Source organism: Halichoeres trimaculatus, unplaced genomic scaffold, assembly GCF_033239565.1.
Source record: "Halichoeres trimaculatus isolate MK-OKI-2021-1 unplaced genomic scaffold, fHalTri1.1 fHalTri1_scaffold_6, whole genome shotgun sequence".
NCBI lineage: Eukaryota > Metazoa > Chordata > Actinopteri > Labriformes > Labridae > Halichoeres > Halichoeres trimaculatus.
Genome location: NW_027437184.1, coordinates 20,629,425 through 20,656,911, shown reverse-complemented (window position 1 = coordinate 20,656,911; position 27,487 = coordinate 20,629,425). Strand labels below are relative to the sequence as shown.

The following is a 27,487-nucleotide window of genomic DNA, read 5'->3' as shown; positions in this document are numbered from 1 at the left end:
ATTAGGGTTTAACCTGTAAACGTCATATTGTAAGGTTGCACTAACAACCTTGAAAGGTGCTGTCCACTAGAGGTCGCTGAAACCCGGCACCAAAAGCCATTATAATCGAACGCAGAGTTCTGACAGTACATCTCTTTAGCTAACCAGTCTCTCCAGACCAGTACGCCATGAAAAAAAGGTCGTTTCACACGCCACACTGCAACCACGAGAACCATGTCACCCCACAATGTGGTTAACGGATGCAAACTGATGGCTGTCCTTCTTTTTTGGCTCGGTAAGTTGGGTCAGTACCGCAGTGAGACCGTCATTGCATTAGCTGGGATGTGGCTGTGCTAACGATAGACGGCGGCAGAAGAGAAGCAGATGAAGCCTGTATTAGGCTTTCAAAATAAAACTACAAGACACTGAAATGTACATATTTAATGCAAACACTTGATCAGAGTGACACATGAGGGTTATATAAGAATTACGAAATCACTATTATTATCTCTGGATGTGAGAGTAGTAGATTTTTTATATTTTTCAACATTTATTTTGTTCACAAGGTTTTTCTTTTACTCTTGAAAACACAGTACACAGTACCCTTTCTGATGCAGAATTCCAGATGAGTAAAATGTTATTTTCCAAAGTTATCTTTGTTGGAATTCATTGTAATTTTACCATATTTGATTTCACATTTCAATTTACATAGTTTCCTTGAGCATTTACGCTTTATATTTCTGTAAACTAGCCCTTCTACATCTGAGAGGAGAGTACTGTGCTGTGTTTCTCTCTTCCTAAAGTCACACGCCAAACCTTTAACATTTAATATCAAACTGTGACATTAATGCAATTTAAAAACACTCATAAGGAACAAATTGCTGCCCTGTCACGATCATCTTCTGCAGCTTCTTCTGCTTAAGGTATTTTTAAGGTAGATTTTGAAGGTAGGACTTTCCCAGTAGTATGTCATCACTTTCATTCCACTACCTACAGGAAACACTTAAACACAGGAAAGTTGTGCATCATTTGCAAGACTTGAATGAGGAGGCATGAATTGTGCTCACTTTGCTCCTCTACCAGGTAGGGGAGCAAAGGAAGCAGATGTGTAACATGACATCAAATGCAGAGACAACATATCTCCCAACCTGATATTCTCAACACCTATGAGTATGGAGAGTCGGTCAGACCATTAGGTCTATGTAAAAAAGGAACTGTCTCTGTGGAGAGCAAAAAGGGAGGGTGCTCAAGCTCCCCATGATGTCTTTTTGCACACCGAACAGTGAGACTGCTGACGTACAAGCTGGGGCGATCTTTGCCGGGAATGACATAAAGTCATTAAACAGTTTACTGGTATGTTGGTGAATGATTAAGGTAAAGTTTGATGACCTGGTGAACCATTGTTCAACCAAAGTCTGGAGTGGTGACAAAGACTGTAAATGGAATTGGCACAGAGTCATTGGAATATCAACTCTTATCAAGCAGTGTTAGTGAAAGCACCTGTGCGGTTGGACACAGATTTGCAGCTTCTTTGAATTACACATTCTGGATCCAACCTTAAATACACAATTAAATGTGTTTTAAAATGCACTATTTCATCATTTGCAACCTTTGAGAAAATCGTCAACTTGTCCACTTCAAACTGATGAATTGTCCTGTTATGTCTCCATGCCTGGCATTTATTGTCATGTCAATGTAGAACAAAGCCACTCCTATGTAGCACATGTTAACCAGGACACATCACACCCACTGAATAGTGGCAACAACAAGTTTCAAAGTCTGTTTTCAATTTTACTGTATTCACGTTGTTTTATCTGGTGAAGCTGTTGATAAGAAGTGTTTGTACAGAAGTGTCGACCTGATGAGTTTGCTGCTGCTCAGACTGTTCCCACTCCATCAAAACATGCCAACTCGACAGACAAGTTAAAATGTTGGAAACTTGTGGCCAGGCTCTTGTTCAGCACCAATTTACATTTATCAGTTTTACTGCTCTACAGCTGTAATGTTTGATTTGAAGATTTGGGCATGCTTTAAAGGGATAGTTCAGTTTTTTTGAAGTGGGGTTGTAGGAGCTCTATGTGACCACTAAGGACATTAGATACAGTAGAAAGTTGTCTCCTCTCCCTCAGTAAGACAAAAACTTTAATCGATGTCCAGTGTCCACGGATGTTTCCTCTGTATTCCTTTCAGTCGCCATTTGTAGCAGCGCTTCTTCTGTGTACTTCGGTTCATACAGGTATCCTCTTGGTTCCAAAAAGAACAGAACTTCATCGTCGCTGTCATAGTCACTCATTTTGAATTTCCTACGCTGCCTCACAATCCTTAGAGTACAAACAAAAGAATTACAATACTTGATCAAACTTACACAAGGCTAAAACCAGCGCTCGAAGCATAGCTTGTTTACATTCCCTACAGCTGGAAGGAGGAGGGGGGATGGAGCGCACTAGCGCTGCACGTAAGGACACATGAGTTAGTTAGGTCCAGATAAATGTTTACATTTCCGAAGACTTAATGAACCTAAAAAATATTTTATGTATCGTACTCTTAAACTGTGGTATTACTTTTTGATTTTAGTTCTTGTAGGCAGAGAAAATAGCCTTTGAATTTGGTACCGTCTGTCCCTGTTAGCGTCTATTTCCTCATCACCATCGATTAAAGTTTGTGTCTTACTGAGGGAGAGGAGACAACTTTCTACTGTATCTAATGTCCTTAGTGGTCACATAGAGCTCATACAACCCCACTTCAAAAAAACTGAACTATCCCTGTAAGAGGGCCTCGACTGGCAGTGTCAGTTGAGTTCAGAGTGTGAGTCTAAAGAATTAAAGTCATCACAGACAGCTAGACTGCACAGGGGGGACAAATAAGCATCATTTCCTCAAAGTATTCAGTTTTGAACCATGTTTGAGGATTTGACGTGGACATTTTTGCTTACATTCAATTAATTTGTCCTTTCTGCTCTGATATACGTATGCTGATTTCACTGCTGCCTTTTCTTTCACCGGCTTCAGGTCAGTCTGTTGGAGTCCAACACACACGTCATGCTCATGTAAGTTCTACCCCCTGAAGACTCCTGCTGTGATTATTTTTCATCATGCGGCTCATCAGTGTGTGTCAGATGTAACAGAACTCTTTCTGAAACCTTGCAGGCAGCAAAGCCCCAGGAGCAAACTACAAACCACTCTGTGGGTGAGTGAGGGACCGAGCAGCAGATGGTACTTTGTTCTTCTTGTCTAAAGCGCCATTGGTGCACACATGTAGAGCATGAATGAAAGTCCCACCAGAACCTTTGGGATGGACGTGGAGTTCAGGGGAGTTTATGATTTTGGGTAATGTGCTTCTTGCTTTTGTCCCTCTGCTTTTTTTTATTAGGTCAACTTTCTTCATTTGTGTGTTTTTCTCAGGATTGAAGGAGGTGGTGTTAGTCATCCAGAGTCAGAGAAACTCTTACCATGCCCGTCGAGCCAGCCAGAGAAAGATGGAGATTCTGCAGCAGGCAGCTGAACTGGGACAGGTAACATTTTATAGGGAGAGGACAGTTACTGCTGTACTACCAGAGATCAGAAGTCAGTCACATACTGCATGTGCAGAGGGTGTAGTCCTTTTAAATTTAATTTAAATCCTACCCGCTTTCCTTATCACTCATCTGGCCCAGATTCCCGATCCATCCACATCATCTCTTTAAAGGCCGACCAAAGCCCAAAAATTAGGGATGCATGATATTATCGGCTCAATATCGGTATCGGCTAATAAAAGCTTAAAAACACGTTTATCGGTATCAGCAGATATGAACATTTCTGCCGATAGGCACAGCCGATAAGGTGCTATTCAGTTAGGACAATTATTATTTTCCATCTGAAAAATAAGCTCCTTAAATAAAATGTAGCACTTCAAAGTCACCTCCAAAAAAAAGGTCAAAAGGTCACATTGGCTGTGGCATATTTTTGATAAGCTTCTACAATATCACAAGATTTATTTCCATCTAGTGTCGCATTAATTTTTCACCAAGATCTTCCATTGATGATGGTAGAGTCTGACCACTGTGAGTCAGCAATCAGTGAGGCTAACTGGGAAAAAAGGCTTCAATTTGCAAGGGAGCACAAAGGTTGGACTCTGGAGCAATGGAAGAAGGTCATGTGGTCTGATGAGTCCAGATGGACTCTGTTCCAGAGTGATGGGCCATCAGGGTAAGAAGAGAGGCAGATTAAGTGATCACCCATCATGCCTAGTGCCTACTGTCCAAGCCTGTGGGGGCAGTGCTATGATCTGGGGTTGCTGCAGTTGGTCAGGTCTAGGTTCAGCAACAGTCTGTGCTCAAAGAATGAGGTCAGCTGACTACCTGGATATACTGAATGACCAGGTTAGTCCATCAATGGACTTTTTTCTTCCCTGATGGCACAAGACATCATTATCATGCGTGGATTGGCTGCCACAGAGTCCAGACCTTAATCCCATTGAGAAGCTTTGGGATGTGCTGGAGAAGGCTTTGCTCAGCGGTCAGACTCTACCATCATCAATGCAAGATCTTCGTGAAAAATCAATGCAACACTGGATGGGAATAAATCTTGTGACATTGCAGAAGCTTATCGAAACAATGCCACTGCTAAAAGCAGTCTAAAGAAACATTACAGTATGTGACCTTTTTTTTGTAGGGACTTTTTTGGACAGGCAGTGTATTTTACTGTTGTTTTCTGTCTTTCCTCAGTATAGGGTACAAAATGTAGTGCTGCTTGTTTTTACATTGGTGTGGTATAATACAGACACCAATAGGTGTCCTCCTCAGCACAAAGCTCCACTCTGCGGTTATCCAAACAGGACCCTGCAGGTTGGCTGTGAAAACGAAATTGCTGTAGAGTGCAGTGAATTGAAATAATGGTCATATGGACATGACAGCCTGCAGAAGAGACACAGAACTGTGGATTTCTTTAGACAAAACGGTTTCTGTGAAAAGAAGAGACAGTCACTCAGGCTTTGATTCTTTCCCCAGCCTATTTTATAAATCAGAAAATACTCCCTGATAGGAGGAATGACAGAAGGCAGTCAGCAGAGGCTCAGAGGGAGAGCTCCTACAACAAAACATCAAATATAAAAAGTGTCCCTGGCTGTGGTGAAATATTTATTTCCCTTGACAAGTGAAAACGCTTCAGAGATGGTTCCTTTTCATCAGCTTTGGTTTGTTTTTTTGTGTTTATGATGAAACTGTTTTCTATAATGCAATACTTTTATTTGCTGGTAGTACTATTGATTAGTTTTCTGAAATGGATTTTGTTTTGGCTGCCATCCTCTCCACAAATCTGTTTTCCTACTCTCCCTGCAGTGAAATGTCCTCAGTGGTCACAAAACAAACGCGATGTAGCTGCTTTACATCCTTTAATTACAGACACTTTGTTTGCCAACACATCAGGGACTGATTCACCAGGGACAGTGATTCAATTCGACATGCCTGTGATTGTTTTGTTTCAAAGCCTTGTTCTGCTTCTGCTGGTTGTAGATTGAGGTATTTACACTCATAGCTGGAGGAAGTAGGGGTGCTGCAGCCCCTACCACACCATAGTTCTAGAGATGGAAAATAAACAGATGGTTGTTCAATACTAAAACTTTTTGAAGTGCATTTTTATTTTTTACTTAAAAATGACAGCTGAATTAATTTAAAGAAATATTTGAAGCAATATTTCATAACTATCACCAAAATGAGAGAGCAGCTCATCAATTAAATCTAATATATAATTTATCCTAGTTCATTAACAGTGAAGATCAACAGAGATGTTTTTGTTTCAGTATGGCGACTTCTTAAAAATCTTAAAGCTACTCTAACAAGCTTATGATTAGGGGTTGATTTTGGTGGTTCTTTTGTTAAAGAGGTCTGATATAAGTTTCTGCTCATTTTATCTTTACATTTGTATGTTGTGTTTGAACAAAAGAAATCATCCTTCTGTCTTTCAACTATCAAATGCTTCCCTCATTGAGACTCTGTTCTGTGTTCCTGCAGCATGCCGTAACCACATCACCTGACATTGATCATTTGTCTCTACACTGTAAACCCCAAAATTCAAATTACTCCAATGGATTAAGTTATGAAACCCTGTTGTACTTCTAGACGTGCAGCAGTAGCACATGTTCTCTGTGTCCCACGTTATACGGACTGTTTGTCTGTGCGTCACAGCATGGACCAGCTGTCTACGCCCCTTATGGCATAATTCAGCTGTCCATGCTCTATGTGGTGTGCACTGACTGTGTCAAAATAAATAAATATACCTTTTACACTTAATTTCAAATTTGTTCAAAATAGCATGATAGTCCAGTCAAACATTTCATTTATAAATATATTAACCATTAAGCGCACACTGCAGAAGTCACTAGGTACAAGACCCCGTGCCGTGGAGCACAGACCACCAGTCAATGCCATGGAGCTCAAACAACCTGTGCCTCCCAAAGAACAATATTTCAATGAACAGCAGGGTCTCATGTCTACCGTCTTCCCTCCTCACTCACGGTTACCGAAGTTATGAAATTGGAGCAGATTTTTGTTGTGGCGGCGTTTGTAACCATGAGTGAGGAGGGAACGCTGTGGATACGAAACCCAGCTGTGCTTTAAAATGTTATCTAATTAGTTGTTCAGATCTGCTTCGTTTTTTTATAATTACATTTACTTAATTCATAAGACAAATTTATTGATATCACATCTTTCAGTTTTGAGTAAGGTCAACTTATAATTTGTAACTAATAAGCATCAGGTTTATTTGATTAAAGACATTCAGTAGAATGATTTTCGATGATAATCATAACTACTTATGATGTTGAGTTAAATTAACTTATTTGATTACTTCGTTTGTTTAAGGTAACCGGTTTACAAGTATTTTTCAAGTAAACTCAAATTATCGGGGTTTACAGTGTAAGGTCATAGAAAAGGTCAGTAATAATGTCAGTCTGTTTGGAAAGCCAGTACAACTTTTATGTCGGGAGCTTTAGAAAGCTTTGAATGTTAAAAAAAAAAACACATACAGTGTATGATGGTATGAAAGATGGGCTGTCTTAAAGTGTCAGTGTGCATGATGCAGTGACATAACTTTGATAAAACTGAGCTTTTGCTTCTTTTAAACAGGTGTTTTAATTTTAAAGTCAGAGTTTATAACCACATAAGATTTTCCTAAGGAGTATCATACATCACAGTGCAGAAAGACAAATAGGGAATCTGATTTTTAATAAAATGTGTCTGTTGATATCTCAACATCTGCACCTGGGTAGATTTTTCATGAAGTAACAGCTTTGTCTCCATGGATTTGATTGCGTCATTCAAAGACGCTGTTCAAACAATTACTGCTCATGATAGGTTTCACAATTACCACACTTAAATGCATGCATGTGTGCACTCATCTCTGCGTGTGTGATTACTCAGAGAGGCTGTGGTGCCGCAGTGAGTAAGGTGCATCACAACCAGATTGAGCTTGATTGGTGTGAGCTGCTCTGAAAGAGGGCAGGTTGTGCGTCATATGTTTTGTGACCAACTAAAAATCATTTGCTTTTTATTTGACACGAGATAAGAGTGAAGTCTTTTTGTCTCATATTGCTTTGTTTTATTGTAAGGTTATGAAACTAAAATTGAAAATCCAGCTCGACAAGATGTATTGAATTGAAGGTGGGGAACATCGTAATTTATTGGGTGTCACCCAGAGAATTTAGCATGTAGAGAATCATAATTCAGCAGAGAGTTATGAAAATCATCTTCAGAGTCTAAAATGGACTGTAGGAGAGTTGTGTTTGACCTGAACTTTTTAATAATAGTTTTCCAAAGGGAAAACAGGCAAACTGTTTTTATGAGTAACACAGTATGGAAGTGTCGGCATGGGTATTGCACAAAAATATGGGCTGCTGTGTAAGCATTTTCCAAGTGCCTGTACCTGCATTGACAACCACTAATTTTTTTATCTCCTTTAATATGAGGGTCCCATAAACTCAGACTTCACAGGAAACAGTGTGAGTCAATGTGTAGGGGTTATCTCTCAGCATCAAGGACACAAATCACACCACACCACACGCATTGCATAAGTACTCAGATAATCATTACCTGATCTTAAGGTTTGATCCTTTTTTAATCTTGACTAAAAATATAACTGCTTTAAAATAAGTTTCAGATACTTTGGCTCCAGTATTATACCCTCTAGACTCTAGAGCACAGACAGGTGAAAAAAATGCACTTTTAGTCCTTTCAGATGTGTGATCATAATCAACTTAAGAAAATTGATGAGTGTTTTTCTCAATTCTGTATTTTCACAATAAAAAGGTAAAAAAAAAAAAAAAAAAAAAAAAAAAAAAAAAAAAAAAAAAAAAAAAAAAAGCACTGACCATACCAGGAGTCTGGATGTGATCATGAACTTAGACCTGAATTTTAACACACACATTAAGACAGTTACAAAGTCAGTCTACTATCACTTAAACGACATGTTGAGGATGAAAGGACCAGTGTCTCAGCGGGACCTGGAAAAACTGGCCCATGCATTTATCATCTTCACATGATCACTGAGTCCTTACAGGTCTCCCTAAAAAAATCAGTCAGTTGCAGCTGGTTCAGAACGCTGCTGCTCAAGTCCTCACTAAGACCAAAAAAGTGGATCACATCAGTCCAGTTCTGAGGTCTTCACAGTGGCTCCCTGTTTGTCAGAGGGTAGATTTTAGAATACTTCTAATGGTTCATAAAGTCATGAATGAATTAGGGACAACATATATTAATGATCTTCTAATCCAGTACAAACTATCAAGGCCACGCAGGTCATCTGGATCAGGTCTGCTTTCAGTCCCCAGAGTCAGAACCAAACATAGAGAAGCAGCATTCAGCTTCTATGCTCCAAATATCCGGAAAAAAAAACTGCCAGAAGCTATTAAGTCTGCTGAAACTCTCAGCTCATTTAAATCCAAGTTCAAGAGTCATTTTTCTACAGCTGCCTTTTATTAGAAAATTTTAACAAACCATTTCAGCATCTTTTTTTATTTACACAGCTCTGCACACTGACGTTTATGCTTATATCTTAAAATCTGTTTTAACTTTTTTTTGGGCATTTTATTACATTTTTTTATGTATTTATTTTTGCTTTTTTAAATTGATTTTAATTGTTTCCTTTTAATATGTTTTGCTAGCCTTTCAATGCGTACTGATATCTGTGTAAAGCACTTTGAACTGCCTTGCTGCCAAAATGTGCTGTATAAATAAACGTGCCTCTTAAACAGTGCCCTCTAGTGGTGAGATTAACATTATCCTCTAGTGGCCGAGTTAGATCCCAAAATGATCCAAAATGTATTAAAGGACAAAGTAATAACTGGCACAAATTCTGACAAGATGCTGAGCCCAAATCATAATAACTTTTTTAGTTACCACATTTTGGGTTTTGTCACGTTCTTCTTTTTCACATTTTGTTTTTATGAATTGGACTCTAACAGGCCCCGCTGTGTCTTCAAGAGTCAGACGGTTAAATTACTTTTTCAAGGGTGCAGTTCTGAAGTTTTTTTTAATGAATTTTTGTAACAATTTGAAATGAAAAGATGTTTTGAATCATCTTACATCACTGAAAAGCATTTGGTGACATTATATGAAACAAAATCCAATCTTTGCAGAGCTGAATTTGGCAAACATTTAGGGGTGAATTGTTTTCAATCTTGCACGAAACTTTGACCTCGGTGTTGTTTACGTCTTTCAATTTATGTTCTCTAATTTTCAGCATCTATTTAAATCTTTTTGTGTCACACAGGGATCTCCAGTTGTTCTCCTCCATGAGCTGTCGGATTATGACGGGGACTGGAGCATCCTTCCCGCTCTTCCTCAGTGGGTGTTAAAACAACATTTAAAGATGATAAACAAATTGATTAAACCAGGCTTTATCTCAGTTAAAGTTAAATTTATTCTTATACATGAGTAAAGTAAATGCTTTGTGGATCTTTCCAGTCTGTCTGAAACCTATGGCCCATCAACAGCCTGGTTTTTCTTCATAGAGGAGGAGACAAGAGTTTCACTCTCTGCTCTGCTGCACGTCTTCAACAGATATTCAATACAAGAGGTGAAATACACAAGCACTCTGATGCAAACATGAACTGTATTTGCAAGAATGATATCTCCCTGGTGACCTGAGTGGAATCAAGCACTGTGAAAACAATGACAAAAAAATGATAATAATGATACTTCACACATCATCCTGCTCTGCTTGTCCTTCTGAAACTTACAGGAATGGTTTTTGGGGCTGCGTCTTCATGACGAAGAGGCTTCAATCATCCACCACTACGCTTTCTCTGAAGACCCCATGTCCTTTGGCTACCCTGACCCTGCAGCGGGCTGGGCTCTCAGCAAGCCTCTGCTTCAAAGGTGTGTGTGCAAAAATGTGTGTGTCGTTTCTTTTCAGACATTCATTTTAATATTTTTTGATAAACTTTTATACAAAATCCGGAGTGGAGGTCAGACCTATAGGGGACTAAGATCAATTCAGCAAAATAAAAACAAACAATAAATTATGTGATATTAAAGGCTGTATAGATACAAAAAAGCTAACAGCACAATGTTTCCTCCAATTAGGTAGGGAATGAAGCAAATAGACCTATAATTTGTGTTTTTAATGGGTGCAATTAATCACATTATGAAGGCTGTCATGATACCCATTTTAATAACAATGATCACTGTAATCACACACACAAAGGAGGACTTAGAGGTACTACTGGACTAACACTAATCCGCTGGACCTCCATAATGAAAATCTTCCAGGTATATCCTTAAATATGATGCAGGTAAAGTTATCCTGCTAATGCACTACAGTCGACATCTTCCTCTTTCTTGTTTTCCAGGCTTGCAGAGCGAATCCGAAATGAGCCGCTAAAGTCAGATTTCACCATCGACTTGAAACATGAGGTAATTTAAAACAATTTCTAAAAGATTTCATGAAGCTGTGTGACCTCTCCTGTCTGTCATTCCAGGAGCTTATTGTTTGTGAAGACTGTGCTTCTGGTTCAGTTCTACTTTTACTGCTTGGAGAGGTGTAAATGGTGTACTCTTACAGGCTGCCTGCTGGGCTGCTCAGACATTTAACAATAACCAACATCATCTCTGGGGTTTTGTTAAAAAAGCGTCTGAAGCTGTCCAAGCGTGAGGCTGTTATAAACCTACTAGTACATTGTTAATGCAAAATTTCTACGTGGGTCTAATGACACATAACTAACAGGGTTCCTGCAGGTTGTTGTATGTATGTTGCACACATACATACACGTACACACAACTTGTGATTTTATTTTCAATTTGCACTTGCTATTGTGAGTAAAAAAGAGTTGGTTTAATGCAAAAGAAAGTTTTTTTTTGTCATCCCCCTGACATAAATCCATACATAAATCCATACAGGTCAGTTTTGACCCGCAACACCACAGATGTTACTATTGTTAATAATGTCAGGTTAGAAACAAACAACACAAATAATTTTTGGTAGGTGTATTATTATTAGTATTTAAGACTTGCATAATGTGCTTACCCATGGTCTTCACTATAGGAAATAAAAAGTGATTTAAAACATTTCTTAAATTAGATACAAGTGGCATATTGTAAAATAAAAGAGTATAGAGCCAAAAAAATGCAATATTTAAAATATTGTTTACATGGATATGAACACATAATAAGTTAGCTATGAGGTGAAAACAGTATTGGGTGATAGCTGTTGTTTTTTAAGTATAAACAAGCTAAGTTTAACCATGGGTCAAATTTGACCAGTTAACACCAAAGACGCCGGCATCTTTCTAACACAGTACAGGGGTTGAGTGCAATGCAGTGTGTTGTTTACCATAATGCAACTTTAGTATGTCATGTTGGCTCTTTTCTGCATCACAATCGAAAAAAAATGGTGGAAAAAAGCGAAAACGCCAACTGGGAGTTGTGATTGTGTTTACAGCAAATAAATTGACTGTTTTCGTGGACAGAATGAAATTTAGGGGTCTTAAATTATATTTGTTTTGGTCTTAAAAATGTCTTCAAAAGCATCATATATGACTTTTTAAATGGTGCAAGAACCCTTACTAACTAGCATTTACCGTTTTCAGTTCCTGACAGCTGACGGAGAGTGGGGGGTTGTGGTAGCTACAGCCCCGAGGAGTAATCTCTAATCTCACTGTTGGATCTGGCTTTGATGGGTTTGTATCTCCCTCCTCATGGGGATGGACAGACCTTTTGAAGCCTTGCTCCAGCATTCCTCTGAGGCGTCTCTAACCCTCAAACCAAGACCTTCTGGTCCATCATTTCAGCTTGCATTGCAGGCTAACAGATGATACTCTCTGTGACGCTTCTTTGTAAAATTGGGGGGTGTCAGGCTTTTTAAGTCAGAGTTTGAAGAAAAGATTTGTTGAGCTTTGCTCTGGGGGAACAGTTTATTTTATGGACTTCCAGAAGCGTACATCCAAAATGTTGAGCTTTGTGACTGTTGATCAATTCTCCAATGAGTTGTGACTTCAGAGAAACATTTCCCTTTGTGAGTAAATGAATCAAACCTTTGTATGTTTGTTGGAGTGCAGGACCGAGCTACAGATGCCAGGAGCTGTCGGGGAGTGAAAGATATCTACTACATTCAGAACCAATCTTAGATCTGTATTCACTACCAGAAAATTATACCCAACAAAACACATTTACTGTTTTCTTCATTAATCTGAGCTCACTTGTGCCTCTGTTTTTGCCAGATTGCAGTTTTTATTTGGGAGGAAGGGAAGGGTCCAAAGCTGACAGCAGTCCCAGAGTTTTGTACAGAACCAAGAGACAACTGTGCAACAACGTTTACAACCTACCTGCCCAACTGTGTGAGTGTATCCCTAATTACCTCTGGATAGTTTGTCTGTTTGTTTGTCTGTGAACAACATAACTCAAAAAGTAACAAACAGATCTTGATGACATTTTCAGAAGATGTTTAAAATGGGATAAGGAAGAAGTGATTTGATTTTAGAGGTGATCTGGATCACCATCTGGATCCAGGATTTTTTTTAAAGGATTCTTTATCATTGTGAGATAGGGCCGTTTTCACCACGTGTATATAACTACACAATAAATGGTCGGATTACTTTGCAAAACAATACAAGACAAGGTCACCATAATTCCTGACAGATATAAAAGTACAATCCAGATCCTGGAAATATTCTGGATACTAAGATACAGAATATGAAATATGTACTGAGTCATAATAATTTTCACCACTGTCAGGTAACAAATTATTGTATAAACCTGCAACTAACACCAAATTGTAGCAGTCTGCTGAAAGGGAGTATAACAATAAAGTAGGACTGTGCGTGTGTGTGTGTGTGTGTGTGTGTGTGTGTGTGTGTGTGTGTGTGTGTGTGTGTGTGTGTGTGTGTGTGTGTGTGTGTGTGTGTGTGTGTGTGTGTGTGTGTGTGTGTGTGTGCAGAGGTGTGTGTGTGTGTGCAGAGGTGTGTGTGCAGAGGTGTGTATGAAGGTATCTGTTATCTGCACCATTTGGAAACTGTAACTTAACTTGTGAAGTTTTTCAAGGGTAAATCATTCGTCAAGACAGATGTGACTGAAAATGGAAATCATGGATCTTGACTTCAGAGCAACTAAAGATGGAAAGTAGGAATTGTAATATAAATAATCATCATAGGTAATACTTGTGACTCAGCAGTCCATTCTAGATAAATGTCAAACCGATTACTTTACACCCGATGACTCTTCCAGAACCTGTTGTACTGTGATACAAATAATGTCTGAGTGGGCTGAGTGTGACTGAGGGCCAAAAGGAAACCGAGCAGACAGCTAACAGTGCTGAGTGGGACAGAGAATCACAGCAGCTATTGTGTGTGTCGTGTTGGAAAACATCAAACACAAACCAATACTAAAGCACCGGAGAAACTACATACAGCAAAGAGACCAGAGGACTGGTTCTCACAACATCCTGATCCATAAAACAGAAATAAACAGGAAAAAAATAGACTACTGCTAAAACTTCATTCTATGGAGGGTCTATAATTAAAAAGGTGACTTTTCATCAGCAGGAAAAACATTTATTTGTGGGAATTTCATTACGAAAGTTGGTGTTTGAGGAAACTTTTTGGGGGATGTCTTTTTATGGATTTGCTTAAAAGGAAATCTAGAAAAGTTTTGCTGATTGCAAAGAATGGCCTTTCAGCTACCAAGTTTTCTTTATTCGTCAAACCCAGAAATCAAACCAGCAGCTGCTGCATCAAAGCTTTTGTACATGGGGCGCACACACTCATCCAACTGTTACTCCATATCTCTTCCTTTTGTCATTTGGATGTATATTCTTTTGATTTCTTGTAAACACACTTTGAATCAAAGCAAAACATCAGCACGCCCAGGCTGATGTTCTGCTTTAAGGCTTCATCACGCAAGACAATCGGAAACAAACTGAATTGAAATCTTTAATGTCTTCAAAGGGCAATTTGGTTTGCAACAGAAGTTAAAAACACACATTCATACAACCCCGACAGCACACTAAAAGCACATAGACAGATAAAGCAAACACAATACAGATAAATAAAGAGTCATCGCAATGAAATGCTGGTGTTCCTATGATTGCCACTTTAAAGTATGTCCATTTAGGAATATAAATCAATCAGGAGACACTTGTACAAACCAATAAGAGTTTTGAACAGATTTATTGTAGTAAGTGCAAAATTAAAGTTTGGTAATTAAACCCCATCAAGTGTTTAGAATTCATAATTGTAGGGGGTACAATGGCGTTATAAATTAATATATATATCCCCCAATTGAGTCTAGACACTGGTGGTGGTAAGAGTCTTGAGAAGGGTAGATCTTGATGATTCGGTGAGGACTGTGGGGCTGACAAGACAGGTGACAAGCAAATGTGAGGATCTGATTGGATAGAGGGAAAAGCTGACACGCTCCTGGTCAGCGGACAGTGTGTCTCAATGCGTTAACATCGTGCCTCCTCCGCATCACCTGAAGTACTTTCTTAGCCGCCATTTTGAAGACTGTCCCAAAGCGATAATTGCGCTCAGAGGAGAGAGGAGAGAGGAGACTGATTGCAGGAGCTATAATCGAGGAAACACGGGAGCCGACTTTGCGGAAGTCTTTTCACTGACAGACGCGCCCCCATATGGAATATCACTCTCTGATTGGACGCTGTAGCGGCTCAGCCTCTACATGAAACTTCACGCACACAACAAAGTTTAATGAGAGAAAAGACGAGCTGAGGAGAGGCACAAAGGATCGTTCAGAAACTGATCATAGATCTGGTAATAAAGTGTTTGTAGTGAGTTTAAAGCACAAAATACTGAACACAACCATCATGAAGTCAATAATAGAGGATTAATACTGAAAACTGAAATCTGATAAATAATATCTTCCTGAAACACAATAAACTGGGTTACATTAATAAGTTTCGGAGTTCACCATCAGATGGGCTCAAGATAAAGGATAAATAATTCATAAATAATCCCACAATTACGCATTTTATCCGTAAAGTGATCCATGAGCTTCTAAACAGCACACAGAATAAACAGAGAGCAGGTTTTCTTCATGGTAACGTGTTTGTTTAACAGGTTAAAGGAACAGACAAAGCTCTGTCACTGTTTTGTCAGTTTTTAAGAATCTGTTGGTAGGCGTTGGCATAGCCTCGCTGTTTGGTCAACCCTTGTGCAATCCACTCAGGTTTGAATCCAATCTACGGCCCTTGTAAACACTAGATAGAAAATGAAAACAATATTAGTGTTTTGTCTAATAATGTGTTGAAGGACCAGTCTTGAAAAAATTCTACATAGCCTAATAAAGAGAAATGAAAACATGAGGCACACAACCTGATTGCAGAGGATGTAGATCACACCAACATGGAGAAACTTTCTCACTTTTACTAAAAATTATATTTCAGTAACACCTTCTACTTTTTCAAGATTCAAAGTGTTAATTGTCATGTGCACAGAAAAAAAACATGTTTCTCTGGAAAGTGAAATTCTTTTCTTTGCAATGGGTTCTAATAATCAGTAAAAAATTTCTAAAAAATAGCCAAGAAAAAAACTGAAATGATTATGAAATATATAAATATAAAAAATAAGGCAATGCAACCCTCCCCAGAATGATGTATCTAACTTGTCCCCTAACTAAATAATCAGCTTGCTCAACAATTTATTCACTCTCGGAAAAGCAAACTTCAGAAAGCTTCATGTCCACAGCGGGGGGGCTCAGCAGTACAGGGGGCGAAGAAAACTCCCTGTGGCTGAAAACCCAGGAGCTTTTAACCTCATTTTTGGCTTGATTTGGATCTGCCGGAGCTGAAAGTTGGTGATACTATGAAGCAGGACGCTGTCTCTTTAAGAACAGCTGGTAGTTTGTCAATAAATTGGCAGAAAGAAACTAGAGTAGAAAGTCATGTACTGGGAATTAGATCTCCTTTAACGAATACTGGTATCACTGGTATGTATATCATCAAAAACAGACATACATTTATTTACATGGACCAATAACGAGAGACATCTGATGTCATTTTTAATGTTCTTGTTTCCAAATTGTTCTCATCTTGTATTTGTTCAGTTGTCTAGCCGCAGCTTTGACTGCTGTGGTTTTATTATCCCCATGTTGTGATGAATAAAAATTGTATGAATGCATGAATAGACTAAGCACATAAATTTCCTCAAGTGCTCTTGGTTTGGAGACATTTGCTTGAAAACCAAAGTACTTGTCTGGCATCAGTGACTGTTACACACCATTAGAAGTGTCTGGTGTGTTTATGTCCTGCTTCTAATTCTCCCAAGCCATCAGATTGTATAACAGCCATGAATGAGTAATAACATCCACATAACTGAGGGTTATATTATGGGCAACCTGTGAGACCTGAAAAGCGATCTCATTGTGTGAGATGTAAGCGTTGATATGTCAGGAACATGAACACATAGTTACACTGTTAGGACCTGGTGTTCCCTTATTTTCTGCCACTGACGCCTCTTTACGTCCATTATGTTCTGTACATGCTGCACCTCGCACTGTGTGTGTTCACCTGTGCACTCTTTAACATTGAAAAGCTGTGATGCAGCCTAATTTAAATGTTAAGTCATTGTTGTTTTTTCCTTCTGTGTTTTCCAGGGAGATCCAGTGTCGAAGAAAGACATATATGTTGCTGTTAAAACTTGCCAAAAATTCCACTCAGAGAGAGGTGTGCATCATTTTTGACTCCTTTGTTTTGTTTGATGAGACTAAATAATCATGGTTAGCTTTTAAAACAAGAACACCATCATGGAAGACATTAAGAAAGAAAGTTGAAGGCCTCAATAGGGTGGTAAAAGTTTATTTTCTACACCAGTCAGTTTTTTTTTAAATTAACACAAAAAGCTTCAGCTAGGATCAAATGTTGTAAGCCCTGCTGTCATGCCTTTTTCACCAGAATGTTGTGTCACTAAAGTTGAGTTCTTGGTAAGAGTTGAAACAACCTGTAATGCTTTTAAGGAGGGGTGGATCCTTCCCAGGAGCCAAAATTTAAATCTGGGGGTTTGTGGAGTCAGATTAAAAGAAGTTGTGCAAAGTTAACTTTCCAATGAGCAGAATATGTTGGGTTTTGACCTTCTTCTGATCCTTGCTTTTACCTGTTTGAGCCTCTTTGAAATGAGGTGTTATGTATGGTGAACGGCTGCTACTGCAGGTTGAATCTGGAGAGGGTGAGCAGGTCATGTTCTTCCTAATATGCACAAGCACCTGTTCACTATACAAAATCTGGCTTATTACTCAAGACAGGTTGATTCAAAATCTGGATTCAAAGATGATCTTATGGTTTGATGATGGTTTATTCAAACATATGATACATGAAGTTTTTGAGAGGCATTCGAGAGGTTCTGGTTTTATCTTCATTACAATAGAATAGAATAGAATAGAATAGAATAGAATAGAATAGAATAGAATAGAATAGAATAGAATAGAATAGAATTTTATTGTCATTGTAACAAGTACAACCAAAGTGAAGTCACAGCAGCAATCAAGAAAACAAAAGTAAGAAAGTATATAGAAAGTTCAAAATGGTCCATAAGAAAATAGATGATGACAGCTTGTCCATCATTCTTCAGTTCAGCCAGTCTCCACCTCCACAGGGTCCAGGACTGAGCTTCTTCAGTCATGCTCCATCTCTGTCTCCTGGATCATGTCTGTTCACAGCAGGTGAAGTTCTTCCAATGTGGCGTTGGTGTCCGATGTTGGCTCCTGCTACTCTGCCCTCTGGTATTTCCTCTGTCGCTGGGTTAGCACAGCTGGCTTGTTCATCTTATCAGAGACAGATCTTATGTTCCCAATAACGATGGATGGAAGGAAAGGTCCATGTCATCACTTCTTAGCTCACACCTGAGAACCAGCACGTCATCCTCACCTCCTTCTCCTCACCTTGTGGGAAGACATTCGGCCTTACACCAGTTAGCATTGACATGCTACAGACTGCTCACAGTTGAGTTCACATGTAAACAATGCAGCCATGGTTACATGTAGGATCTCCAGACAAACACAGGAGAAAAAGTAGTAAAAACATCACTGAAGCCACAAAAAGTTTGGTGTCCATGACCAACAAATGAGCCAAACAAAGTAATGATCCACTCCAAATACAAAGATTATGAAAAAGAGACGAAAAAATTACAAAATTACAAAAAACGGACAAAGAAGAGAGAGCTGCTGCAAAAGGCAGCCATAGCGAACAGGGCGGCGCCTATCAACCTTAGTTAGTTAATAAAGTTAAGTAATTAATTAAGTCAACCTTAATTAGTGCCTTTCATGTTTTGGAATGGAATATTGAATTCCTGAGACGTTAAATAACTGGTGAAATTTTATCCGCTAAGGTTATTTCACATATTGAATAAAACAGTGGCATGAAGTACTGTACTAATCTAATATTCACCTGGGAAACTAAAACAGACGTTAATATATAGAGAAAGAGAGTAGGATGTCAATCTGAATGCCTAGATGTATGTGAAGATCTTCAGATGTGGAGTCAGTTATGAATTTTTTTTTTTAAATTCTCTTCACTTTATTTTTATGGCAGAAAAAATGGAAATGAAATGTAAATTATACTTTATTTTGCTGTAAAAGTTTGACTCCAGCCATCGGACTTGTCATTTCCCCTGCGTGTTGGTCCTTTTGCTTAACAGTCAGATGGTCATTCAGTTCAGGTGTTTGAATTCATAACCTTACCTGAAATTGCAACAGTTGTGTAATTATCCAAAACACAGGAGGTGTTTTTTCAGATTATATTCAGCCAGAAGTGATTGACTATTTAAAAGCGTTGAAAAAGTAGAAAGAACACAGTGTGATTATCTCTTTTTTTTTCTCAATTTTCCCTCCACAGTTCCAGTGGTGAAAGCAACCTGGGAGAAAGACGCTGCATTTCTAGAGTATTACAGTGATGTCACTGATGCATCCATACCCACAGTCAACCTGGGAGTGCCCAACACTGAGAGAGGTGAGCTGATCCATAAAAAATTAAGAAGATTTCTGCAGAATAGATTGAATCAGCTGGGAGTGCAGGAGAAGCTGGAAGAGCTGGAAGTAATTGAATTAAATACATTCTGTGAAAAGCTTTACCAGATTGCATTCTCAAAGCTGCTAGACTCCTGAATTCTCTTCTTGGTGTGACAGTGTGTCCCCCTCTTTGTTTTTTTAAGTGTAATCATCACAACCAATTAAAGCTCGCTGATTATCAGCTTCAAGTGGTTGTTTAATCCCCACGAAGCCACTGATCATCATCGCTTGTTGTTTTTTCTTGCTGTTTGTGTGCACTTCTCTTCCTGAAAATGATTGTGTTCAAAGTGTAAATGAGAAATTAATGTCTCATCACCAAGGGTATAATAGTTAACTAAAACAAAACTAAAAACTAAAACTAAAATTTAAAACACATTGCAGTTAACTTAAACTAATAAAAACAAGAAAAGAAAACAAAAACAATAAGTAAACTAAAACTGTATATTGTGTTCACAAAACTAACTGAAACTAACCAAAATTGTAGACAAAATGTCCTTATTTATTTTTTTTGACAATATTAATACCCTTTAGGATTTAAATTAATCCAACACATTTTCCCAACCAATTTTATGACAGTTTTCGGCAGTTGTCAGTGCCGTACGGCACCATCATAGCGTCGTACTGGGACGTGCTTGTTTACTGCACTGACTGGCTGTGCGCTGTGCTGCAACGAAACGTAGTGGAGCAATGAATCAGAGCATCTGTAATAGTTTAATTTAATGTGAGTCTGACTTTAATTGTATTTGAGTCCAAGTTTCTTATTATTTAAGCTCATATTAAATTATTTTACATAGTTTATGTTTATATTATTTTTATTCAATTTAGGTTAACACTATTTTCAGAAAATGTATGTTTATATCTTTTATATTAAGTTTATATTATTTTCTTGTGTTTAAGGCAGCAGCCAACAGTTCAGTATCAGCACTGACTGAGCAGTGAGCACTATGTTGGACTTGAAAATAAACAGTATTACAAAATATTTACTCTGACCTTTTTGAATCCTGCACCTGGTTAATAAGGTATGAAAAATTAAAACTAAACTAAAACTAAGCCTTGTTGCGAAAATCAAAACTAAACAAAAACTAGAATGCCCGCTCTAAAATTAATTAAAACTAAACTGTAATGGGGAAAAAAAATGTCAAAACTAATTAAAACTAAACTATAATTACGAATAAAAAACTTTTATAACCTTGCTCATCACTTATTTTAGTGCCTATTAAAAAAACTGGAAACCCACCTGGGAGTCACATCATGTAGTTCTGCAAGCTTTGAAAGACTTGAGTCTGGGTAGCTTTCTCACTGTACAGCCAATGATCGCTTCATGGAAACGAGTTAAAGACTGAAATGATCACAACTGGAGCCACTTGCAATCTAAATTGCATTAAAAAAGTTGAGTTGGCATTTCATAAAAAGTGTATTGAACTTAATTAGCATCTGGGAATAAAAAACAACAATTAACAGTACAGATATGAAGATACACAACGTCACATTTTATGGTACAGAAGGCAGATTTCAAACACCAAAGTGAATTTGAACTTTCAAATGGACCAGTCTAAAATTGGGGAAGAGCTGTTTTTCTTATCGCTCCCTCCAATCATTTGCTGTCAAAGATTTGGATCTGTGTAAATAAATTTGCAACAGTAAGAGTGTGAATTCCAAGAGCATCTAAATAAGTCCTCTAAAGTAGCTGGAGATCATATCTGTGTGTTACAGACAGTATCAGTGAGTTTTAATCAGTTTTCATTTCACTTCACAGCAGCAGAGTCTGTGCTTCTGGCTTTTACATAATAGTGTAAATAACAAAAAAATACAAATCACATTACATCAGGAGAACTTTGTTTTTCTGCCATAATTCAGAGGCTTGTAATATTCTTCTGCAGAAAGTCTGAATATACATTTTTTATTCATTACTGTTGTTGTCTATGTGTTGTCTCCCTGCAGGGCATTGTGGGAAGACATTTGCCATCTTGAGACGGTTTCTGAGCAACGCTGTGCCAAAGGCCAACTGGCTGCTCATTGTTGATGATGACACTCTCATTAGGTAACTGAAAGATAAAATAAAAGCTTTCTGCTTGGCATCTCAGAACTGTTCCTGTTGCTGTGATGTGGTGTGGTTAAATATCACCGGCTGTCTGTGATCTTATTCAGCTCAGGTTAGAGAAACTGTCTGGAAGTTGAAACCATCTGCTCATCTCATTTTAGTTTCACCAACGCTGAAACTAAAATGAGAGATTTCACCGCATGTGTGCCTGCTCAGCCTGGAGGAAAGCTCCATCAGGCAGAATGAAAGAGGACACCTGTGAGGTGAAAATGGCAAAAAAAAAAAATGCTGAAATGATAGATAGCTTTAGATTTCAGAGCTTCAGTGGGCTTCTGATGCAACCAGGATGTTATCTTTGTTTTTTTCCTTTCATCTCTCTGCGCTCTGCATGTCTGTTGATGATTCCTCCCCTCAGTTTACCCAGACTAAGACGTCTGCTGCGTTGCTATGACCCAAAAGAAGCAGTGAGTCTCGGGGAGAGATACGGCTTCGGCTTGGTTCAGAACGGCTACAGCTACACCACAGGAGGAGGAGGGTGAGGCTTAAGGAGGAAGGAGAGGAGTTTTACTGTTGCATTAGAATGTGTTAAACTCACTTTGTCTTGCTCATCACTACCTTGAACGCCACCTAAAGGTTACAGATGTACTGTTGTACAATAAGAACTTTAGCTGTAGGTTAGCCAGCAGCATACACAGCAAACTGAAAAGTTTTTTTCCCTGTGATGTCCACACGTTCTCATTTAATCCCCTTCCTCTGCAGCATGGTGCTCAGCAGGGTGGCCGTGTCGACGATAGTCTTCAGTGGTTGTGGCTGCTTCAGTGATGACGCGCCTGATGACATGGTGCTAGGCAGGTGTCTCACTTCACTGGGTGTTCCTGTCACACACAGCCCACTCTTCCACCAGGTATGAAACACAGAAACACGCTCAAAAGTTTTTTAAAAAATTGAACTTCTCCTTTAACAAATTTATCACTCAGGGTCAATATAGGATATATTCTTTAAACCAGAAAAGCACTCAGAGAGCACAGACCTCTGCCAAGCATATTGTGATTGTCACACAACACTTTAGTCCTACTTTAGTGTTATACTCCCTTTCAGCAGACTGTCTGCTACAATTTGGTGTTAGTTGCAGGTTTGTACAATAATTTGTTACCTGACAGTGTTGAAAATCATGATGATCCAGTACATGTTTCATATTCTGGATCTTAGTATCCAGAATTTTGCCAGGATCTGGATCGCGCTTTTACATCTGTCAGAAATTATGGTGACTTTGTCTTGTATTGTTTTGCAAAGCAATTCAACCATTTATCGCAGAGTTATATGCACATATGATGAAAACAGCCCTATCTTACAATGATGAAGAATCCTTTAAAAAAATCCAGACGGTGATCCGTATCACCTCCAAAATTTAATCACTTCTTCCTTATCCCATTTGAACATTTCCTGAAAATTTTATGAAGATCTGTTTGTAACTTTTTGAGTTATGTTGTTCACAGACAAGCAAACAGACAAACTCTCCCAAAAACATTTCCTCCTTGGTGGAGGTGATGGGTTCGGTGTATTTGAGTGGATTTGCCTATCACTTCAGCATCATTAAAATCAATGAGAAATCACACACAGGCACCAAAGTGCTGTTGCAGTTAAACTTGATCAGTCAAACTTTGGAAAAGCACAGAACAAGGTTAAGCTCCTCTTTTGAGTAAGTTCCATCTGAAATTATCTTCCTCATTTATTTATTGTCAGAGTACACAGTCTTTTCCAAAGATTCGTGTGTTATAGCCTCATGCTCATCACAAAACTGATGATACCCCGGGATCTCCTCCCTGATGGGCATGCCTGAAACACCTCCCCATGGAGGCGTCCGGGAGGCATCCTCACAAGATGCCTGAACCACCTCATCTGGCTCCTCTTGACACAGAGGAGCAGCAGCTCTACTTTAAGGCCTCTCCTGGATGTCTGAGATCAAAGCTTTATCTCTAAGGCTGAGCCCAGTCACCCCGTGGGGAAAGCTCATTTCAGCCACTTGTTTTCACGGTCTTGATCTTTCAGTCACTACCCACAGCTCATGGCCATCAGTGAGGGTAGGAACGTCGATTGACCAGGAAATTCAGAGCCTTGCCTTTTGGCTCAGCTCCCTCCTCACCTCAGCCGACCAGTATAGTGCCCGCACCACTGCAGACGCTGCCCCAATCCATCTGTAAATCTCTCATTACATCCTCCCCTCACTTATGAACGAGACCCCGAAATACTTTAACAGCACCACTTGGGGCAAAGACTCTCTCCCAACCCGGAGTGGGTGCGGTTTTCACGCACGTTATTTTTTATTTATTTTTTCACACCTACTGCTTCCAGTGCAAGCTTTCACAACAGCAACATTCTTTCACAGGGCGAAATTGCGGCTTTTATTTTTTTTGGACTGAGGTCGATTTTTCCAAATTTCTGCTTGCGACGAGTACACATCCGACCCATCAAAACGCTCACTTGATAACAAGTCACATTCCAAAATATTCAACATTGATTGTGCTTGTGCCCCAGCACTCGGTTCTTTATGACAAAAGACATAAAAATTACAAAGACAACATCTGGAAGAGAATAGCTGCGGAGATTGAATATGACTTCTCCAAATTTTTGCAATTTTGTGTCGTTTATTCACATTGGTGTGCAAAGCCCTTCTAAAGGAATTACACTTTCTCCTGTTTTGTTCTTTTCTAAACAGTGGCTGTAATCAAGTTAATCGCTGCCTTTTTTTACAAAGTCTAAACGAATCACATCTTTCAATGATTATTCCTGAACATCAAATTGACAGTAGAGCACAAAATCCCCTGTATAATCACGTGAAATGAAGACACAATACAAACACACAGACAAATTTGCTCTTGCTCTACACATTTTAGGCCCGACCAGATGACTATCCAGAGACACTTCTATCCTCACAGCAGGCCATCTCCTTCCACAAGCACTGGAACACTGACCCCATCGCCATCTACAAACACTGGCTACAGGACAAAAACACGCGAGACGAGCTGTAGAAACACCTCGAGTTCAAAAGGCTTCATCACATCTGAAGTGACAGATGAGTACAGCTTAAGATGTACGTCTCTGTGGGTCATAAGTGGGGTAATGATTCACAGCATTGTTTACCACCATGTTCGTCACTATTTATAAATTCATGTGAAAGAATCAGCAAAGATATGAACCATGCTGCTCTGTCAACAGAGGGTGTCAATGTCAACACAACTGGAGCGTTAGCGAATAGATTGATTGCATGATTTGCAAGAAGGTAAATGTTTACAGAATGTTCACTAGAGGAGCCAAAAGTCTCTGGATATCAGACTGCACGCTCACCAACTAAGTGTGAAGCCGCGCTGCTGCTTTCATTTTCAGCCTGGGTGTCTGAGTGTAAAACAGTGGTTTTTAATCTAAACAAGTAAGATTATCCATTTCGGTCCCAGCACTGAGGCCAAGGAAAGGTAGCCTTTCTAACATTGGACTAACTTGTTGGACAACAGGTCAATAGTTGATCTGATGAGCATGGCAGCTGTGTGAGGAAGCCAGGGTACCCATACAGAAGCCAGGTATCCAGACCAGAAACCTTATTGCTGCACCCTGTGATAATACATTGATTTTGTCTTCTACTCGAGGGTATTTAGTGTTCTGGTAAGAAAGTCAAAGATGTGAATGATTTGTGTGGTATTGTGGAAGAGATTCCTAGAGTTTGTTCAGTGTAAATTATGAGGTTGTCAGGTGAGTCATTGTAAGATTATAACTTTCATTAGACCATGATAGCAACGCTAAAAGGTGCTTAACAAAACATTTAAAAGGTTAGCACCAATTTTGACAATGAAGGCTTGAATTCCAGATAAAATAAGAACAAAGATGATTTGACAAAGCATCAGTGTAACACAGAGAACCCTAATCTAGTGGTCTTGATTTCTGACATTTAGAGCTTCAGGTTGGAATTTCATGAAAGTTATCACCATTGTGCTGATGGCATGAACACGATCTGATTATTTAAGTACCATCTTTGAAATTTTGCTTTTTTTAACCTTTAATGAAGCACACGTTTAACTGGAAATTTTTGTTTTTGCAATGTCGAGCAAAAAGTTTTAAAAGCTGAATCCAAGAATTTACCTTTTCACCTTTTCAAATCTTCACCACATTATTTTTATTTCTGTTCTGTGAACAGAAAAAAGTGTGTGTGTGTGCGTGCGTGCGTGCTTGCGTGCGTGCGTGCGTGCGTGCGTGCGTGCGTGCATGTGTGTGTGAGTGTGTGTGTGGATGCATTTTAATTACAACCACCACATGCATAAGCCTGAATTGAAATGCATTTGCACCTGTTTTTCTCTGTTTGCCAGCTGAAAACCTGAAACCTGTTATTTCTTTAAAGTTAAATGTACCTTTTTGAAGTATTTAAAATAAAATATTCATTGAATGGATTGAACAAACTTTTCTTGTGTATTCTGTTTGTACCCAACACACTGACAGGAAGACATGCTGTTGTAAGAAATACACAAAGGGAAACTGAGTTAAACTAAAACACAAATTTATGTCTGCCTTTCTCTCCTTTTCTGTGATTGAAAAAAGGAGTTAACCACACCGGCATGAATCTCTCAGAGACTGTAAAGTTCCTTAAAATTAGTGTGGGCTATTCCAATATTTTGTAAGAGGAAATTGAGTCTGTGATTAGTTTCTTTTTCAGGTGTCAATTATACTAAAACAAATGTCCACATCACAGCCTGTTTACGCTGCTCATTCATGATATTAAAAGTGACTCTGCTTTCTTCTTTATCTTTTGAGTATCTTTCATTTTTTCTGGACTTGTTGCTCTCGCTGAGACCACCATCATAAAAGTCGTGAAGTACCTGACTATCATGTCACTGTGACACTGTTACCATAGAAACAGGGTATTGACAGCCCATAGTTGGTTCCTGTGTGGAGCTTCCTGAGTGATCCACTGCAGATTGTTTATTGTTGTAGCTACTGCATTTTCCTTTAGAGAGATTTACATAACTGTTGAATCACTCACAACTCCAGTTCATATTTCTTTCACTCTAATCTGCCAAAGTGGAATTACAATGTGTTTCTTTTGTTTCTGCTTTGTGTAAGTTTGAGATAAAATGCTTTATGCTGTGCTTAAACCATAACAGGATTGATGTGTCCTCACCTTTAAAAGGTTCCTGTTTTCTACTGTTTCATATCAGATTTCAGATTTAGCTCAGTGATGCTATTCCCCTGGATAATGTTAAAACATAAGCAAACATTAAAAGACAAGGCAGGGAGACCACCAACAGGGGTACAGAGCAGAGCAAACATCTGGGGCTAGGCTCGACTTGACTGACTACCAAAACCAACGTTTGTTTGGTTGCATCAGTCAGTGACTGATTTTTCTTTGCACTTTCTAAGTTCATCCAGGACCTGGATTAGTTTCATAAACTTTTCCAGAAGCATTTGGATCAGATTTATTTAAAAATTGTTTTCGTATATTCAGATTACGCTGCACAGCTTAAGTCTTACAGAGTAAGAATAACTTTATTTATATAGCACCTTTAAAAACAATCGTTTAAAAAGCACTTTTACAGTGAAGACAAAAGAAAGAAAAAGAAAAAAGAGCAAAATACAAAGTCAGCAAAGAAACAGTGAATAAAAGACCTTGTCAAGGAGACAACCTCGAAATGAACAATACGTAAGAACCCAACGCCGGGAGAGGCAGCACAAGAACCAAACAACGACTGAGACCACCAGCAGCATAGGAAAGTAGAAATAGAAGAAGGGAAGATAAATAGTAAAAAAAAAGATAAAAACAACATAAATACTAAGATAGATATGTAAGTAAAGGAAGATAAAGTTTATGATAATAACAGTAAAAGCCAAAAAATATAGCTTCCTAAATGATGTCAAGTTCAGTTGGAAAAAAATGAGTTAATAAAAATTATTAAAAAATAATAATAATTAAAACAATGAGCAGTTAAAGATACAATGATTGTATAAAAATG

At 38.7% G+C, this 27,487-nt stretch overlaps 1 protein-coding gene across 1 annotated transcript; it reads left to right on the top strand.

The window, feature by feature from the left end:
• The first annotated feature begins 93 nt into the window (after window positions 1–93).
• On the top strand, window positions 94–26,084 carry b3glctb (beta 3-glucosyltransferase b). The gene is made up of 15 exons (XM_074673095.1): window positions 94–274; window positions 2,988–3,025; window positions 3,126–3,165; window positions 3,381–3,490; window positions 9,717–9,790; window positions 9,911–10,022; window positions 10,188–10,324; window positions 10,798–10,861; window positions 12,664–12,780; window positions 17,048–17,117; window positions 19,281–19,394; window positions 21,395–21,494; window positions 21,910–22,029; window positions 22,254–22,398; window positions 24,389–26,084. Exons 1-15 carry the CDS (start codon window positions 214–216, stop codon window positions 24,521–24,523), a joined length of 1,437 nt encoding a protein of 478 aa, XP_074529196.1. The 5' UTR covers window positions 94–213; the 3' UTR covers window positions 24,524–26,084.
• Window positions 26,085–27,487: the final 1,403 nt, after the last annotated feature.